Raw genomic sequence first — 18299 nt, 5'->3', positions numbered from 1 at the left:
AAAAAACCAGCGAGGGATTAAATATACTCCTTCCAAGGTTAACATAATAGTTAACCAACACAAAGAATGTTATCAAGGGAGTATGTTTCATCAATACTCCATAGCATTTACTGATTTATTTATTTACCAACGGCAATTATACACCAAAGAAGTTTGACAGCTACAACAGTGAATGTTTGTGTTTTGTGGTAGGCACTAAAACAATGAAAAGAATAACAGTAATAGAAATGAAACGAACGAGCAACAATAATAAATAATGCAATTAATAACAATAATAAAACATTAAATGAGCAACAATATAATAGTGATTTGAGATACAACGTCAACAACAAGATCAATAACAGCACCAACAGTGAAATGTTATAGAGCGTCACGTTCCTCTGCTGCCATTCCATTCGAACCTCCAAATGGAAGCGAAAAAGTCGACCAACGAACAGATCTCGTTCCAGGAGCGCATCAGACGTTGTACGGGGCAGAAGCGTATAGCTGGTCGAAACATGGTCTAGCTCAAACAAGCGTTGATGCCTGGTACTTCTGGGAACGTGCAAATTGATCCTCTCGAGTAAAAAAGGGCAGCTGATCTGGTTGTAAAGCAGCTTGAAGAGGAAGGCAACATATCAGCAACTCTTCCTCTACACTCCAAGCTTTGGAGACCATAAGCTGCAGATATTGCCTCGACTGGGACGTCCATGAAATTGAACCCAGCGCTGCAACCATGATGTCTCACGAAGCGTCTCTGGACTGATTCAATATGATTGATATGGCCGAGGACGTAGGGTGACCAGACCACTGAGGCGTACTCGAGCAGCTGACGAAATAAGGCCTTGAACAGGATCGTTGAGGAGTTGGCACTCAACCCATGTCTTGACTTCCGAGAGATCAGTCCCAGCATGCGTGACGCCCTGGTACATATGGCTTATGCGGGGTTAATTTAGACTAAATTCGAAATAAAATCTGAAAACACGACTTCTACAGTAAATCTAGTTATGAAATATCGTAGAGTAAACCTGCCATCATGACTCAAAACTCAAAGTAGACTACCTAACCTCATTACAAAACGGTTAATTGACCTAATACACTAATCTCTGATAACGGGGACGAGAACGTTTAATTTTTATTTTTCAGAATGTTTCTTGTTGTCCTTATCTTTTTCTTTCTATATTTAAGAAAAAATATAGATCTAAGTTCAACTTAAGTACAAAAGACAGTAAATCACCCTGGATCACTCAGGCTAATCAATGAGTATGAGAAACGTACTGAGGAGTCTAAGTTAGATTATAGATTGTAGATGAAGTACAATAACACCAAATTGAGATGGCCCTAAACCCTTGATCAGTTGCTTGGAGAGTTATTCGGTTTTACTCGGCCACAACAACGTCCAGATGTACTGAACTGCCCTCAAACGCCCTGAATGACTTCTTTGACTTAGTCCTGGAGATGAGAGAGAAATGGTTTTAGCCCCCAACCAGCCACAGTCACTCAAAAGTTGGAGCAGATGCCTTGATTTGAGACTCGGTTCGGAGTCACATATTAAGCTGTGATCAAATTTTGAGTGTGGAGAAAAAGTTGAAACAAACATCAAGTAAAGATTTTTATAAAGTGGTTTAAATACCTGTATAAAAGTTATCCAAAATGTTGCTCAAGGCAACCGGTTTCAATCCACAATAGGGATCTTCATCAGGCGTCAAAACATTTTTTCTCTTCTTGCGAAGGTCAAAAACATGCACACATTGTAGTCACAAACACAAAACACGGACATTTAACATTGAAGACACGGCCGAAATTATTGCTACGACTCATCCCTGGCGAAGGTATAGTATAGACTCAGGAGTCTGCATGTGCATGTTTTTTACGCCTTTTGACGACCTTCGCAAGAAGAGAAAAAATGTTTTGACATCCTGATGAAGATCCCTATTGTGGATTGAAACCGGTTGCCGTGAGCAACATTTTGGATAACTTTTATGCAGGTATTTAAACCACTTTATTGAAATATTGGTTATCCGGAGGCTAAATCACAATGAAAAAAGATTTTTACAATGTATCCAGTAGTTTTGACAAATCTAGCATAAGCTCTTTTGTATTCCCATAATCAATGTGTTTTAACCAATGTCTAGAACAAGATATCTTTCCTGCTTCCTTCAAGAAATCAAAGATAGTGTCTGACAAGAGAAGAAAGGGACTTGGGATGAGCCTGAGAGCTTCAGCCGATTCTCTTCGGTTTTAACTACAGTATCTCTATGATCTTCGAACCCCCAATTAAAAACCAGCTGAACACTCACTGAAATCAACTGTCTGCTCTCGGCCTCTTAGTATATATTTTTTCGGATTGACATTTCCATAAACCGAGATGTCTTGTTGGAGCCACTCTGCGCGACCTCAGTAGGGCATACGACACAGTGGACCATGACGTGTTGCTTACTAAATGGAACATTACGGTGTCAGAGACGTTCGACTGGAGCTATTTCGGTCGTACTTGGGGGGCCAGTGTCTGTCAATGGCCTGATCTCTCAGCCCCGTCCGGTTGCCCATAGTGTACCGCAGCCGGGATCCATCCTTGTGCACCTGGTATTTTTTGTCATGACAAACGACCTCGAACATCACATAGACAGTGGGTTCATTTGCTATGCAGATGACACTACTCTTCTCTTGTACATTCTTCTGTATATCTTTTAAATACTGAGGAGTAATTGATCCACTAATTTTAAGTACTTAAGGGCATATATGTTTGGTTCCAGGCTGACTTCTGTCCTTAAATGCCTCAAAAACCCAAACCATAATTTTTGGTTTAAAACTTGTAAGATTTAAGGTTACCTCTGCTGAGCTCCTTGGCTGGTATTTTTGTACAGTGATTGGTTAAGGGGAAAATAAACAAATATTTAGTTTAAAATTACCATGTTATTTTTATGGAGAATATTTTAATATGTTGTAGTTGGCTTGTTTATGGACTTGGCGGAGTTATTTATTTCATACTAAGCTATTTATATTTTAATAGAAAACACACAATTTATTAGTTTCCCTGTTGCAGCTAACCTAGGTATTCGTTAAACATAAATGTTAATTTAGTAGATTAATTGAAAATCTATCCAGGCAAATGGAAAATCGCTTAGTTTGCAGGTTTCCTGCAGCAGGGGTTTTTCTTAACAAGTTCGGCTACTTTTTGAACAGACCTTCTAGCAGCAAACTGGCATGAAGTGAATTTACATTAGCTTCATAGAACTTGTATTCAAACTGGTTAGGATTCCTTTAATGCCTCGTTAGAGAAAGTCCCATGTCAAAAAAACGCATTGGGTCTTTGGGTTTGTTGATACAAGGGAAAATATTTGGTTAATTTCATTTTAAAATATTCAGTGATATGATAAATATTATGTTGCTGAATTTATGAAGAAACATATGTAAGCAAGTTAAGCTTAAATGTGCAACAACTTATTTTTAACGAATTTCCCTATAGGGAAGTATTTAGCGAATTTCCCTATAGGGAAGTAAGACCTTGGCCAGGGACCGATTTACTTTTTCATTTTGATGTCCCCAGATTCCAAAAAACACCATTCGTTCAAATTTTTATATATGTCTGTCCAGACGATAGCTTGAGTAATTTTTGTCCGATTTTGAAAAAAATTGGGTTGAAGGTGTAAGGCGAGATAAATTTCGCAAACCAGCATGATTGGACCATGGGAACAGGGGTTTATGGGGTGAAAATGGTTTTTTCTCATTTTTACCCTTAAGAGCTTAAAAAAACAAATAATTTAGTATATCAATGTGTCTTTGTACGGTGATTGGTTACGGAAAAGATTCAAAAAAAATTTAATTTAAAATTCCCATGTTATTCTTATGGATAATATTGTAAAATGTTGTAGTTGGCTTGTTTATAGATATATTTTGATCAAACTTGGCGGATTAATTTATTTCATACTAAGCTAAAAATATTTTATTTTAATAAAAAACACATGTTATTAGTTTCCCGGTATCAGCTAACCTAGGTACTCGTTAAACATAAATGTTAATTTAACAGATTAATTGGAAATCAATCCAGGCAAATGGAAATTCGCTTAGTCGGGGTTGCTGCAGCGGGGGTATTTTTAGTTATGATGATATTAGAAGACAACAAACTGCGTTAAGGGCTTTGAATACATTATAAGTTATTAAGGACAAAGGAAGGATATAGAACCAACTCACCTGAAGGAAAAGTCCCAGAAGGTTAAAAGGAAACACAAAACACAATTTAACTGCCATTTTGTCCCTTAGGGGCTTCTTCCGAGGAAGAATGGCATTAATGACAGATAGCTACAGTTCTAGCACTGTTTTGAATGTCTGTGCATGCTAGCCAACATATATATATATATATATATATATATATATATTTACACCATTGCTTTAGTAAAAGCAACTGTCGTTACTTGTGTGGGTTTAGAATAGAGGGTTGTTTTTTTTCAAGTTCCGATAGGCTATAAACAAAAGACAAGTTCATATAAAACATTAAATTTATTACCAAAAGTTTGGTCCATTTATGGTTACTTTTTGACATAATCACCAAAGAGATTGAGACATTTGCTATATCTGTGCACCAGCTTTTTAAAACCCTCTTCAAGAAAAGTGGCCGCCAGTACATTAAAAAAACAAAAAAAATTCAAAAAACAAAAAAATTTTAAAAAACTTACAAAAAAAGGACTTTAAAATTTCAAGAAATTTAGTAAACAAAGCAAAAATGGTGAATCTGTGGTTTATTTAACCATCTTGTCAAACTGTTGAACCAAGTCATCTGAAACGACAGAAATGAGCTGGTTCAACAATTTGGCAGAATGGTTAAATAAACCACAGATTCATCATAATGGATTTGTTTACTGAATTTCTAGAAATTTTAAAGTCCTTTTATTATGATTTTTTTAAATTTTTGGAAATTTTTTTGTTTTTTGAATTTTTTTTGTTTTTTAATATACTGGCGGCCACTTTTCTTGAAGAGGGTTTTAAAAAGCTGGTGCACAGATATAGCAAATGTCTCAATCTCTTTGGTGATTATGTCAAAAAGTAACCATAAATGGACCAAACTTTTGGTAATAAATTTAATGTTTTATATGAACTTGTCTTTTGTTTATAGCCTATCGGAACTTGAAAAAAAAAACAACCCTCGTATTTTTAAGAGAATGTGGGTTTACTTTTTTTATGTTTAAGTTGGGTGGAGCTGGTAAATTTGTAACAATAAGCATGGAACTATTGCATTGTTGGTTTTTTGGAAGGAATTTGTTATAGCATAGACTAACAAACACCACAAGTAGACTTCTCATCCCATTGTAAATTTTGAAGCATGTTTTTCGTGTCTAGTTAATGTACGGTGACACTGGGCGCATGTGTCGACAAAATGTTGTTTCTATTATTTTAGGATTAATTCATTTCTTGATTTGTCCTTTACTGTTTGGTCGTATAACTAGGGGACAAGTTATTGTTTATGATTAGATTGTATTATTTGGTTAAACAAGGTTTTAAATGACTGTAATAACGGGAAACAAATTGTAAACAAAACACAACCTCTACATAAACCGTACAGAACTAACAATAAAATTGTCTTCAGCTGTTCCATAAGGATGAGAAATCTACTAAGGGAGTATGATTTATCTATGGTTATAGCAACTGTCAAATTGGAGGTTGTGGGTTAGGGCAATGTTGTGCTATGGAACTTTCTTAGTTAGTTTTAATGTCATGACGGTTTCCATTAATTCTTTTTAGTAATATTTCTGTTGTTCGGATAATGTATTGGGAAGGACATTGCAGCAAACCTACAGACTAAGTGAATTTCAATTTGTCTGACTGAATTTTACTAACATTTTTCATTAAACAAGGCATATTTATTTCAGATTTTTGACTAACATTAGATTTAACGTGATTGGGTTTGCTGCACTGAAGGTAAAAAGTGTTTTGGACAAAACGTTAATAGTAGCCTTTATTGTTAAATAAATAAATTTGGCAAATTTGATCAACATATATCCAAACAAAAAAACTAAATTTTTTCCCTCCATAAAAATAGCATCGGAATTATTTTTTTTTAAAATTATCTCTGTTACTGTACCTTTAATTGTTCAACACATCAATATATACCGTTATTTGATTTTTTAACTTCAAACGATATGTTAATGAAAATTGGGCATTTCCATATTTTATAGGGAAAAAATTGAAAGAACTAATTCTAGAAAATTTCATAACCCTATTACACCCCGTTTTCATGACCTGATCAAGGTTTGCAAACTATAATTCAAGTTTATCCCACCCTACACCTTCAAGCCAAATTTAATCAAATCGGACAAAAATTACTCGAGTTATCACATTACAGACACACTAAAATTTTATTGAATAGTGTGTAGGCCTCTGGGGAGTGGGGACATCAAAATGAAAAAGTAAATGGGTCCCAGATAGGAAAATTCACTTAAAATTCAAATTTGTTTGATTAGGCTTGATCATGAAATTTTATAACAGATTATGTGTTACACATATAATTAATTTTTAGAGTTTTTCTTGTCTACATACAAAACAGACATACACAAATTGTAAATCTATACTATTATATAAAAATCTAATGGTGTCTGTCTGTATGTGTATTACTAATAGGCGCAAAAACTACTGAACAAACTGGCCTAAAATTTTACAAAAATATAGTTACCATACCAAGGACCATTATAGGACTATTCACGTTTCGATACTGACCGTAGGCTTTGCCCCTTTGGCTTTAAAAGTTGTGAGGTGAAGATTTTAAAAGTAAATATTGATTGGTCTCCATGACTGCAATGAGAACACTAACAATGTTTGTTTACATTTGCTTTGACATTTAAATGTAAACAAGAAGAACTGCTAAACTGCATATTTCACAATTTCAGACAGCTGATACAAAGAAATTAAATATAATATTTTCCATAACTATGAGGTAGGTTTATTTTAATCTAACCTTTTATCATGGATTATTTATTCTAAAACTATTTCAATGATTATATAAAAAAAAATATTCTATAACCGTTGCTGTATCAACTCCGGCTCTGCTTTGGATTTGTTTAAAGTGTCTTAAGTTATGAAAATAATGTTATTAATATGATTTCATGGAAACAGTATGAAAATTACAATGTATAGATGTTTTATATGAATTTGGAGGCTACTTTAAATAGATTCGAACTCCTTAACATGTGTTAGATTAACTTAACATAACTTGCACATCACATTGTTTTTTATATGTACATTTAGGTAAATTAAGTTGTTGTGTTTTGCTAAACCATGCATAAATTAAACTAAAGAATATCATCAATAACTAAACTGTAATGTGTCGTTGATTTTTGCTTTTTAAAATCTGTTGTACAAAATCTGTTGTGTTTATGTGTAACTATAATTAATTATCAAATGATAATACAAAATACTCTTGTTTTATCTTAACATAGCTTTCAGTTCACATTTACTTTATTTTATACATTTATTATTTGTGTTTTGCCACACCACTGATTAAATTAAACCAAGGAAAATATCATAAAACTAAGCAGTACACAGTGTTCTTTTGTTTCTAAAATCAATGAAATATCTTTACTATGTTTACTTTATGGTAAGTGTGAAAATGTAAAGCCAATGGACGATGGAACTGATTAAAAGAACTGGTTTGTATATTAAGTTGTTTGTTGATATTTTTGTAGAGTACAATCAGAGATGCAATGAAACACTGTATTTGCTGTTAAATTGTTTAGTTCTTGATGCTTTGATAATCATATTAGTTTTGTCTGCTGTCTTTAATGCTAAATTATTTGTTTAACATTTTTTATAGTACCTATAATTATAGATATAGTTTTCTTTAATATTTCAAAAGACTGTATTGAAAAGGCATAGCAATATTTCTAAAGTTTATAACAGCTGACTTAGTTTTGCTAATGATTTATTGTGAGTGAAGAAACTGAAGATGTAAGGATTTGTGATTTAATATAAAAAAGAGTGAAATTTAAAAAAGAGTTTCATTTAAATTTGATAATTAGCAGTAACTTCAAAATGGAAATTTAAAATGTCAATAATAAATAAAAAGATATGTTATCAAGGGAGATGAAATGGTGGTATCCACTACTTACCAGATTCAAAAGTCATAACTTAAACGTTTCTATTAAGGCCATAAAAGTTGAATTTTGTTTCTAAAAGCCTTGGGGGATGTGTAACTATTATATGCAACAAATGTAAAGATTAAAATGTTTCTATTTTGTTTCTATCTTCCCGTTGCAAAGCACGGGTTCAACAGCTAGTTAACAATAATTTGGGAAATAAAACTGTGTTTTGGCTTAGCTCAAGACTTTTAGGTCTTACCATGAAGACTAGGATTAAAGTAAAATCCGAAGGAATAATAAACACAACCCTTTACAAAAGATTTATATTTATATGTTTCCAAAAATAATAGTATAGTTCGGGAAAAGCAAACGATAATGTTGCACATCAATGCGGAACGGTTACAAACATAGGCTTAACAATAACAATTAATTCTCGAAACAAAAAGTGATCTCATCTCTTAAGTATGAAAAGTTAACAAGTACTCCTAAAATTTAAATATCACGAGCTAGATACACTTGTGAGGTTAACGTTACTGTTGTTTGCACTCGGCTGGTTGGGTTCCATTGCTCTTCTTGGTCTTAGGTAGCCTAGGGTTGTTGGGGTTGAATTCAGGGTCGTCGTCACTGCCTTCTCCCTCTTCTTCTTCCTCTTCCTCTTCTTCTTCATCAAAGTCTTCCTCTTCGTCATCGTCCAACGCTTCACCTACAAGTTGTATATTGTTATCAATAAAGACTTACTCTTAGACATATCACTTTCACTTACATACGGTCTTATGTAGGCTAGCAGTTTGTTTCTCGAGCTGACTATTCCCAATGAAAATCTTTAAATGTGACGTGGTTTAGATTCTTTCAGTTCAACTTTAAGGGCATATAGTGAGGCATGGCTAATTCGAACTTCTATAATTCAAAATCTTCTTTTAAATTTGAATATTTCTCCTGGTACTCCCTAGCATTTCATACAGACAATCAATGATAAATAATTGTGGTTAATTTGAATTATATTTTGGATGATTCAAAGATTATACACGAAAAAAGACAATCAACGAACGGTCGGGCAAGGAATTCCTGCAAAACAACTGAAAACCAACAAGCCTCTGAAAGAGGCGTAATATCAAGGATTATTATGTGTGTGTTCTGCAACCTTTCATCAGGTGAGTTAGCTGTGTCCTCTCCATCCTATATATTTATTGAAAAACAACTTTGTATCATTGGCCTGTGGTCAAAATCCCTCGCCAGCCTTTTGGCGCAGGCTGAATAGCTTCAAGGTATTTTTAAAAAGAGAAAATTCATCCCTTCCCCCACCCTGCTAGTGTTTGGCCTACATTTAAGTTTGTGTCCTGCGCTCGTTTTGATGTCATTGCCTAACCCCTCCCACTGTCTATTGTTTTGCAATGCTCCACTTCTCATAGCTCATAAGTGTAATTCCTTACACTTATCTGGTAGTATGTACCGTGGCTGTGTGCTACAGTATTGTTTGTTTGTACTGGTGGTCTAAGTTCAGTTTTGCCAGGTGTTCAAAAGTGTGTGCACAGATCGTAAGTGTTGTTATCAAAGCCTTTCAAAAGTGTGTGCACAGATCGTAAGTGTTGTTATCAAAGCCTTTCAAAAGTGTGTGCACAGATCGTAAGTGTTGTTATCAAAGCCTTAGTTTTCCTACAAAACTTTGACTTTGGTGGAAAAAATTGCGGCAATTAAGAAATAGAGAAGAATGTGAAGAAATTTTGGAGATTGCGAAGGAATTTGGAATTCCTTCCAACACATTGAATGTCTACTTAAAAAAAGATAAAATTCTCAATAGTGAAAAAAATGTTAAGGGAACCAGAAAACCCTCAATTGGACAGTTGCGTTTTGAAATGGTTAAAACAAGTAAGAGATCGATTTGCGGTGGAAATGGGATTGTTAATCAGCAAGAAGCAAAAAATATTTGGATAAAATGATCCAGTACAGTAAAAAAACATATTACATATCTATGGACGGGTCTTTTTGTTAAATGTCCCCCCCCCCTACTTGCTTTTTAGGATGTCACTGAGGGAAACTGAGCAAAAATTTGTGGGCGCAAACATGGACAAATTAGAAAAGCTGCCTTTATTGATGATTGGCAAGTCGGCTACCAGTAGAGTAGAGTATTAAGAGTATGTCAACAGTGTAAGAGCTTGAATGACCAGTGATATTTTTGAGAAGTAGCTATTGAAGTTGGAATTGTGTTATAAGTTTCTTGAGGTTTGAATGACCTAAGTTCCACTTAACTTTAATTTTCATTAGTCTTAAATAACGTAATATTAATATGATTTATAGGATAGCAGGTTTGACTATGGTAAGGTCTATTCTGGTATTCTATTCCCCGCTCCCACAGATAAAAACATTGCTCACACTAACAAATTGCAATAGGCTAATTAACTACATTCTAAATTTCTTTCTCACTTAACACAAAATTTTAAAAACTAAAAACACTGTGTACTGTTCAGTCCGGATGCATTTACACTATGGGAAAACATTCTCACTTACCGGTAAAGAAGAGAACTGCCTTGGGAACGATTCTTTCCCTGATGTAGTGGCCGATCTCAAAATCGCTGGTAAGGAGGGACTGAGTATCTTCGTCTACTTCAGCCTCGGGATCTTCGGGCACTATAAATAAACATTAAAAAGCAATCATTAAATGCTAATTTTTAAACATTAGTTAAAATGAGTACAATATTCATTCAGGTTAACACAGAAACACATTCAACCGCAGTAAAAACAAAGCTACTTACTGACTGGTGGGTTGAAGAAGTTAAAGAAGGAATCATTCTGAATGGTCTTGGTAATGGTTCGAACGGATCCTCGAGACTTGTGCTTCTGCTTCTTCTTGATTGTTTTTACTGTGACGTTCTTGTTCTTTTTCCAATCTATTGTGCAACCCTGTAACATAAATTAGGGATTTAAAATAAGAACAAGTAAAAAAAAGACAAAAGATAGGAAGATTGATGCACTGATGTAAAGGTTTAGGGATAAAATTATGAATAACTAGTTAACCGCCCGTGCTCCGCTACGGGAATATTGTCAGCAATAAAAGACATAATAATTAACAAATACTGTTTATCTTTGTATTTTATTTAGGGGAGGCTGCTTAATTTTTGACATGAAATAGAACTGATAGTTTGCCTGTATAAAGTATTTTATGTTAATCAAACCGATGTATTAGTTTAACCAAATGAATGTTTTATATTAATTCGAGTTTTATTTGAAAAATAAATAGTATACAAACTGTGCAATGCTGATATCCTATTAAGCAGCTACTTATACTATGGGGATAATTTGTTCAAGTATATATTCCTAAATTCGTGGTTTTTTCATTACATTTGTTGTATGGAATAAAGATAGTGGCTTACATGTGAATCACACATCAGCAGTGGGTTGCATTTCACAAATCTTTGACCCATTCTGTGAATAACAGCTGTGTTTACGTCGTATATATAAAGTTGGGCATACTTTGGTTCAATGTTAGAGGGTATTAACATTAAAGTCCAAATTGAAAAACAAACTGAAAACATTGATAGTCCAATCCGATGGTAAAAGGAGTCCCGGATCTTAAAATTATATAGACTGCCACTACCAGATAGATAGATGTTGATTCAAGTGAGACTTAGAACTCGCCATTTCAAATGCAGATTTGTATGATATTATATTATTCAAATAGTTTTTTTGTTTCTTTTGACCCTTAATACTTTTTTATAGTCGCTGTAAACCCCGTTGATAAGATTTTCCACAAACTCAAAATGTTCATAAGGAGCTCATTTTACCTTCCCCTTGTAACAACATATTTGTGTCGCTCTTAGTATGTTCTGACTCGAAATTCATAGATTTACGGTAGTGACAAATACAATTTAACGACCCCAATTCAAAAGAGTTGGTGTTTTTTTTTTTTTTGTAGGGACTTCCAGAGCACATTTAACACCATCACTGCTCTTTACCTATTTAGTTCAATGGTTATCCACGTGTTTTTTCATTCTGCATGTCTCTTTACGCCCGGTTAATGATTATCTTTTCTTTTTATTTTTGTACCTTTCACACCCTGGGGTTAATGATAAAGTTTTATAACGCTATAACAACTCGAGTCAATATTGCCATTAAACATCAAGTCACATACCGTAGTTCTTTGCCAGAACCGAAATCCTAAGTCACAGTTTCTCAGGCAACTTCCCCGTGTACTCGAAAAAAATAGTTAGGGTATAGTTCACTAATAAATTGTAGTTCCTCGCCTCCCAGCATACTTGCCATCTCGAGAAGGTAAAATTTGGTACTGCTGAACGTCAAACACTGATATTGAGTAAGATTAATCACTTCTGATAAAATGTTTCTATGTTTCCCACTCATTAGCAATTATCTGTACAACTTGCAAGCGGATTTCCCTATGATTGTTCTGGTGGCTATAGAGAATAAATTATACTGATCAAAACAATAAGTTTCTGTCCCCTATTGGATATTATTTCACATTCCATACTCAAACTTAAACTCAATTACCACTTTCCTTCAGATCACTTCGCAGGAAAACTAAAACATTTCAAGAATACAAAATTTACACCAAAACATAAAATAATGTTCTCATACATTTACAAATAATACATTGTCATATAAAAAGCTAGCAAATACACTTTTCCTTTATCAAAATCGTGTGTTTATAAACAGAAACTCGTAGATTAATAATTGCATTCTGAAAGTGAGGTTATAAAAATAATAACAAATGTCTGACAAACATCAAACAGCTGACGAATAATTTATAAAGTGTGTATTATATTCTTTAATAAGAATTGTATTGACTCGACCTTTGAAGGGCTGTAGGTCGTAGCCCTTAGAAAAAACGTAAATTCTAAGGAAGTTCGCCAAATCTACACATTATCCCCTTTAATTTGAGACATAAATCTTCTAGATTGGTCCAGTAATGACTGAGAAAACAGACTTACAACTGTGTATTAAATATATAGATAAGGTGGATTAAAGGATAAACAGAACAGATGGATATCTGGACTAATTAATATATGCAAGCAAGGACAAATAAATGAATGAATGGATGGGATGGATTGATAGGAATACTGAGGGATGGCTGGAAAGATTAATGGAATGAGACAATTAATTAATATTTTTAGACATGTGTGACTTGTCTATTGTTTTACATAACACTGTTTGACATTGACATATTACTTTGAGTTGAAGCCTTCAGTAACATCCTGTATATATGTTCTATATATACTCCAGTAAAATGCTCCAAGTATATACCAATTATATAAGGGAAATCATATATATTAAAACATGACAGGGTTTTTTTTTATTTCACGATTCTAAATCAACCACTTGACGGATTTACATGATTTTTGTATTGAAAAAAAGACAATTTTGAGAACTAGGGAATGTCGACGCCATAATTTTAGTTTAGGGTTTTAGTTTTTTAGAAATTAAGTTATGGAATTATTAAGTTATTAAATTAAGTTAGGAACTTAATTTAACACGTGTTTACAAGATTATTTTCCCTATTAAAAATGCAAGAATCATTTTGTAATCTAGCCATGTCGTAAGATAGCTGTTCTGAATTATATATATAGTTTTAATTGACTATTTGATTCCCGTACGTAGGACGGGACAACAGCTAGTATTATTTAACACTGCGATGTCACAAGGTATGGTCAACTGAATGTAAAAACGTTCAACGATTAGTTTTGCCTTGTCCTTTTTTAATGCAATATGAAAGGTGAAAGAACTCTCAACTTTAAAAGCGGTATGAAAAAAAAATACCCCCGCCGCAGCAAACCTGCAGACTAAGCGAATTTCCATTTGCCTGATTGGATTTACACTAAAATGTCTTCTTAAAAATATCACATTTATTCCCTATTTAAATAGAATCAGTTTAACACATACTTAGGTTTGCTGCAACAGGGAGGGTAAAAGGGTTTTTTTTTAATGTAAAATGTTAATAGTTAGTAAGAAATAAAAACATTTTCCAAATTTGATCAAAATATGTTCATAAACAAGCAAACTACAACAGTATACTTATTCTCCATAAGAATAACATGGGAATTTTAAATTTACAATTTTTTGGAATTTTCTCCGTAACCATTAGGCGCATAATAACGCTTCAATATACTAAATTATTTGTTTTTTTAAGCTCTACAAAATGGTTTGGAAAGAAATTGCTAAATTTTATGTTTTTTTGGGTCAAAAATGTGAAAAACCTATTTTTACCCCATAAAACCCCCTGGAAACCCCCGTTCCCATGGTCCGATCATGCTGGATCGCGAACTCGTTCGAATAAACGTAGGTTTACACGTTTGTACCAAATTTCATCCAAATCGGATCATTTTTGCTCGAGTTATCGTGCTAACGGACACACATATATATATATATATATATATATATAAATATATAAATATATATATATATATGAATTTGAACGGATGGTGTTTTTGGTCTCTAGGGACCTCGAAACGAAAAAAAAAATCGGTCCCGCGTCCAGGTCTTACTATGAGTACTACGGTAATAGCTTATTCCCTATATGGGAAATTCGCTAAAAAAAAAAAAAACACTGATTTTACAGTAATTTTTAGTTTTACCCTTTCTCTACTCTGATTAGAAAACCAGGATTTGGTTGTTTTAAGGTCTGGATGGAAAATGTCACGAGGTATGAGCCGCTAAACTTATGACGGTTTAACGGCACTTTGACTCGTTTTCATGTAGCACAGCAAGCAGAACAAGATAGTAAACACCACTTGTCTTACGATATCACAGTGCTAAGAATAAGAATAAGAATATCTTTATTGTCATAACAGTACATTCTTTAACAACTAGCAAAGCTAGAACAGAATAGATGACATTGTCAATGCAGTAAAGATATCATAATTGAGTACACCTAGCAATAAGTATCCAGAAAAAAAAATCAAACCTCTCAAAAACCATTTTAAGAACATGAATTATCCCTTTACAAGTTGTTTTTCTAAAACTTATCTTTTAAAAATGCGTCAACTGAATAATACATTTTTTAAATAAAAAAATCCTTTAACTTTTTTCTAAAGCTGTTTTCCTTAATTATTTCCTTCAACTCACTGGGTAGTGTATTGTAGAGTTACCTCCCCATATATTGTGGTGTCTTGGATACTGAAAATTTGCTTGAAATCTAGTTTCATGATGGTGCCTATGCTGTTTTACTTAAAATTTCAAAATTATTTCTAACAAACATAAGACATCTTAAAATATACAGGAAGGGAACAGTTAATATACCAAATTCTTTGAAAAATTTTGTACATGACTTTCTCTTTGAGGAGAATGTCATGAGGCGGATGTACTTTTGTTGGACCTTAAAATTTTTATCTGCATGAGATGACATTCCCCAGAACTCAATGCCATAGGTTACAACTGGCAAAATAAGACTGGCAACACTTATGCTCAAGTTCTCGGTTTTTTGCTAACTCGTGCCGTATTTTCTCACATCTATGAGACGGATTATTGGCGGCATTCTGCAGGTTTAACAAGAGAGTAGAAAACAACGCTGACACTAAGCTGGGCAAGGCCCTAGCTCACGATCGCATGTTACTGGCGAGTTAATTAGGCTATATAACTCTATAAAAGGTCATTCCCATTTATATTGTAATCGTAGTTTTGACTAATGGTCAAGGTCATGATTGTGCAGTATTCATAGTGTATTTTTTATATGTAAAAGTGCATGTCATAACTTCTTTACCTTAATATTGATTCATTAAGTACTTGAACGTCAAACTATCCGAATCTGAACCTCTAATTATCCGATCCAAACTGAAATTTCACTATTCACCACACACCTCTAACTATTCTTATTGACTACAGTATTATTTTTACTTGCTAAGCTGGAACACCAAAGTCTCCATTAAGGGAGGAAATTAAAAAAAATTGCAAAAAAGCTTCAACTGAAGTATAAGTTATATCTAATGTTTTATATTTAAAGAGGCACTTAGCAACGTCGTATGCTAACGATACGACAGCCATCATTAAATCAAAAGACAGTCAGGAACTAAGTTTAGCCTTGAATCAAGCTCTTCAAGATCTGTCAAAATGGTTTAAAGTAAACGGTTTAAAAATGAACCACATTAAAAAACAAATAGTAAAATTTCAAACTGCACAGTGTAGGGACGATCTTGAAGGCTTTGTTTATTTTGATAATGAAAAAATAAATCTTAGCAACACAGCTAAATTTTTAGGAATTGATGTAGATAGTTTATTGAATTGGAAGAATCACATTCATAACACCTCTAAAAAGTTAAATTCAGTATGTTTCAAATGTTGGTCTTAAGAAATGTTGTTGATTGAAACACTAGACTAATGATTTATCACGCTTTATTTTCGTCAATTTTACAGTATGGAACAGAGCTTTGGGGCGTCACATCTGATTTGTATCAACTTTTTAAACTTCAAAAAAGAATACTTAGAATTATGACTTTTAAACCCGTAAAACATTCTTGCAAACAACTTTTTAAAGAACTAAAGATTCTAACCGTCCCTAATTTGTATACTCTTAAATGTTTATTGTATGTGAAATCAAATTTTGAAAAACTCCACAGTGAAAATAATCGGCACAGTTATAACACTAGATTTCATACAGATTTTCAATATCCTATACACAGATTAAATCTTGTGGAAAGGACACCTTCTTATATGGGTAAAAGATTTTTTAACAATTTGCCTGGGTACTACAAATCTATAATAGGATTAGTGTCTTTTAAAGAACAAATTTTTGAATTTTTGTTGGAAAAGAATTATTATAGTATTGATCAGTTTCTCGAAGACAAATCAATGTGAATTGTTTGTTTTGTTACCTACTATGTATTTATTTTTACCAATATAAGCTAGTTTATTTTATTATAGTTTGACAATGTCACATGTTTTGTCTGGCTGTGCCAGAGCATTTAAAAAAAAAAAAAAACGTTTCGTGACAGTAAAGATGACTTTGACTTTGAAGTTGGCAGCCTCTTTTAACCTTGCATTTGTCTGTCTCCCCAAAGATCTGTGCCAGAAACATATCCAGCCAAGTTTTATATCTTGTTATTATCTATTAGTCTGGACTAGTTAATTATTTAAATCCTTTTTTAAATATATTAAACCTGTTGTTATGTTTACATTCTAAGATTAAGAATTGAATAAAAACAATACTTAATTTTAGAATGTAAACATAACATGAATTGACATAATTAACTAGTCCAGAATAATAGATAATAACAAGATATAACACAAAGCAAGGGGTGAGCCAACTGTACTGATAAAAAGTAGTGGCACAGGTACCAGCGAACACATCACATCGCTGCCTTGGGTTCGAAGTCCGTGGCGCTATCGACTGAGTCACTTAATAACCTTTGTAGCAAGTGATGAAACCATATGATTATTAACTATCCTGCGGTAATCTTAACTGGCGTTAATTTTGCAACATATCACATGAAAGGATTAGATCTTCAATTCTCTCATGTTAGTGACTATATTGCTGTGTAGTAAAAGCATTAAACATCCCAATTGCTAATTTCCTGATTTGGTGAAACATCTTTATATAAATAATTCTACATTGCAAAAATTGTTATTGTACAGATTTAGTGGAGGGGCTTCTCGTATACAAAGAAAGTCCTGGCCCAAGAATCTTAATACCATATTGTTTTCATAAGTAATCTATAGGCTCTGGACCACCAATCCCACGCTCTTACCACTAAACAAGCCTCACATTAGTTCCAGATTGATTATTCTCATTAGATTCAAGTTCCAGCTTTTAAAATTTAAACCTCACAAACTAGTGGTACTAGTTTTGATCTTTTAACCCTTCAAATAAATATACCCAATAGTGCTTTAACACTGGATGAAATACACTGGCAATGTAGCAAGATGTAAAACCACAAGGTCATCAAACCGTGCGGCAGTTATGACTTGCGTTAATTTAGCAACATTTTCGTGTGACGGAGCAATGAATGCCCCACACTGGCTTAACATGTTGCAGTAACGATGTCTATGCAAATAACTTCAGTATTGGCACAGTTAAAGAATATAAATCAGAACATTTTTAACTACTAACTTTACTTTCTCTGTCTTGGCAGAAGACAGAGAAGGGTGGAAGAGGCTGGTATAAGAGGCGAAGAATCAACTGAGATTTGTGGAGCCTCAGCAGTAAGTAAGTAACTAAATAGCTTTACTTTCTAAAATAGTTTTAAACTTGAAATGATAAATATCAAAAGGAAAAGAAAGAGTTCCTGGAAAATCATTCTCCTTCTTTATATG

General features: G+C 33.4%; 1 protein-coding gene across 1 annotated transcript in view; it reads right to left on the bottom strand.

The window, feature by feature from the left end:
• Positions 1–8357: 8357 nt before the first annotated feature.
• LOC128985971 (nucleosome assembly protein 1-like 1) overlaps positions 8358–18299 on the bottom strand; it is a 31984-nt gene continuing 22042 nt past the window's right edge. The window contains exons 7-9 of the mRNA XM_054405995.1: positions 10799–10946; positions 10554–10673; positions 8358–8751 (exon numbers count right to left, since the gene is read on the bottom strand). Of these exons, the coding sequence (XP_054261970.1) occupies positions 8579–8751; positions 10554–10673; positions 10799–10946 (441 nt within the window). The 3' untranslated portion in view covers positions 8358–8578. The remainder of the gene's footprint in view (positions 8752–10553; positions 10674–10798; positions 10947–18299) is intronic.

This window comes from Macrosteles quadrilineatus, unplaced genomic scaffold, assembly GCF_028750875.1.
Source record: "Macrosteles quadrilineatus isolate MER2022 unplaced genomic scaffold, UCM_ALF_1.0 Scaffold_2__2_contigs__length_208266976, whole genome shotgun sequence".
NCBI classification, from domain to species: Eukaryota; Metazoa; Arthropoda; class Insecta; order Hemiptera; family Cicadellidae; genus Macrosteles; species Macrosteles quadrilineatus.
The sequence above is the reverse complement of the archived record's forward strand: the minus strand, read 5'-3'. Positions and strand labels throughout refer to the sequence as shown.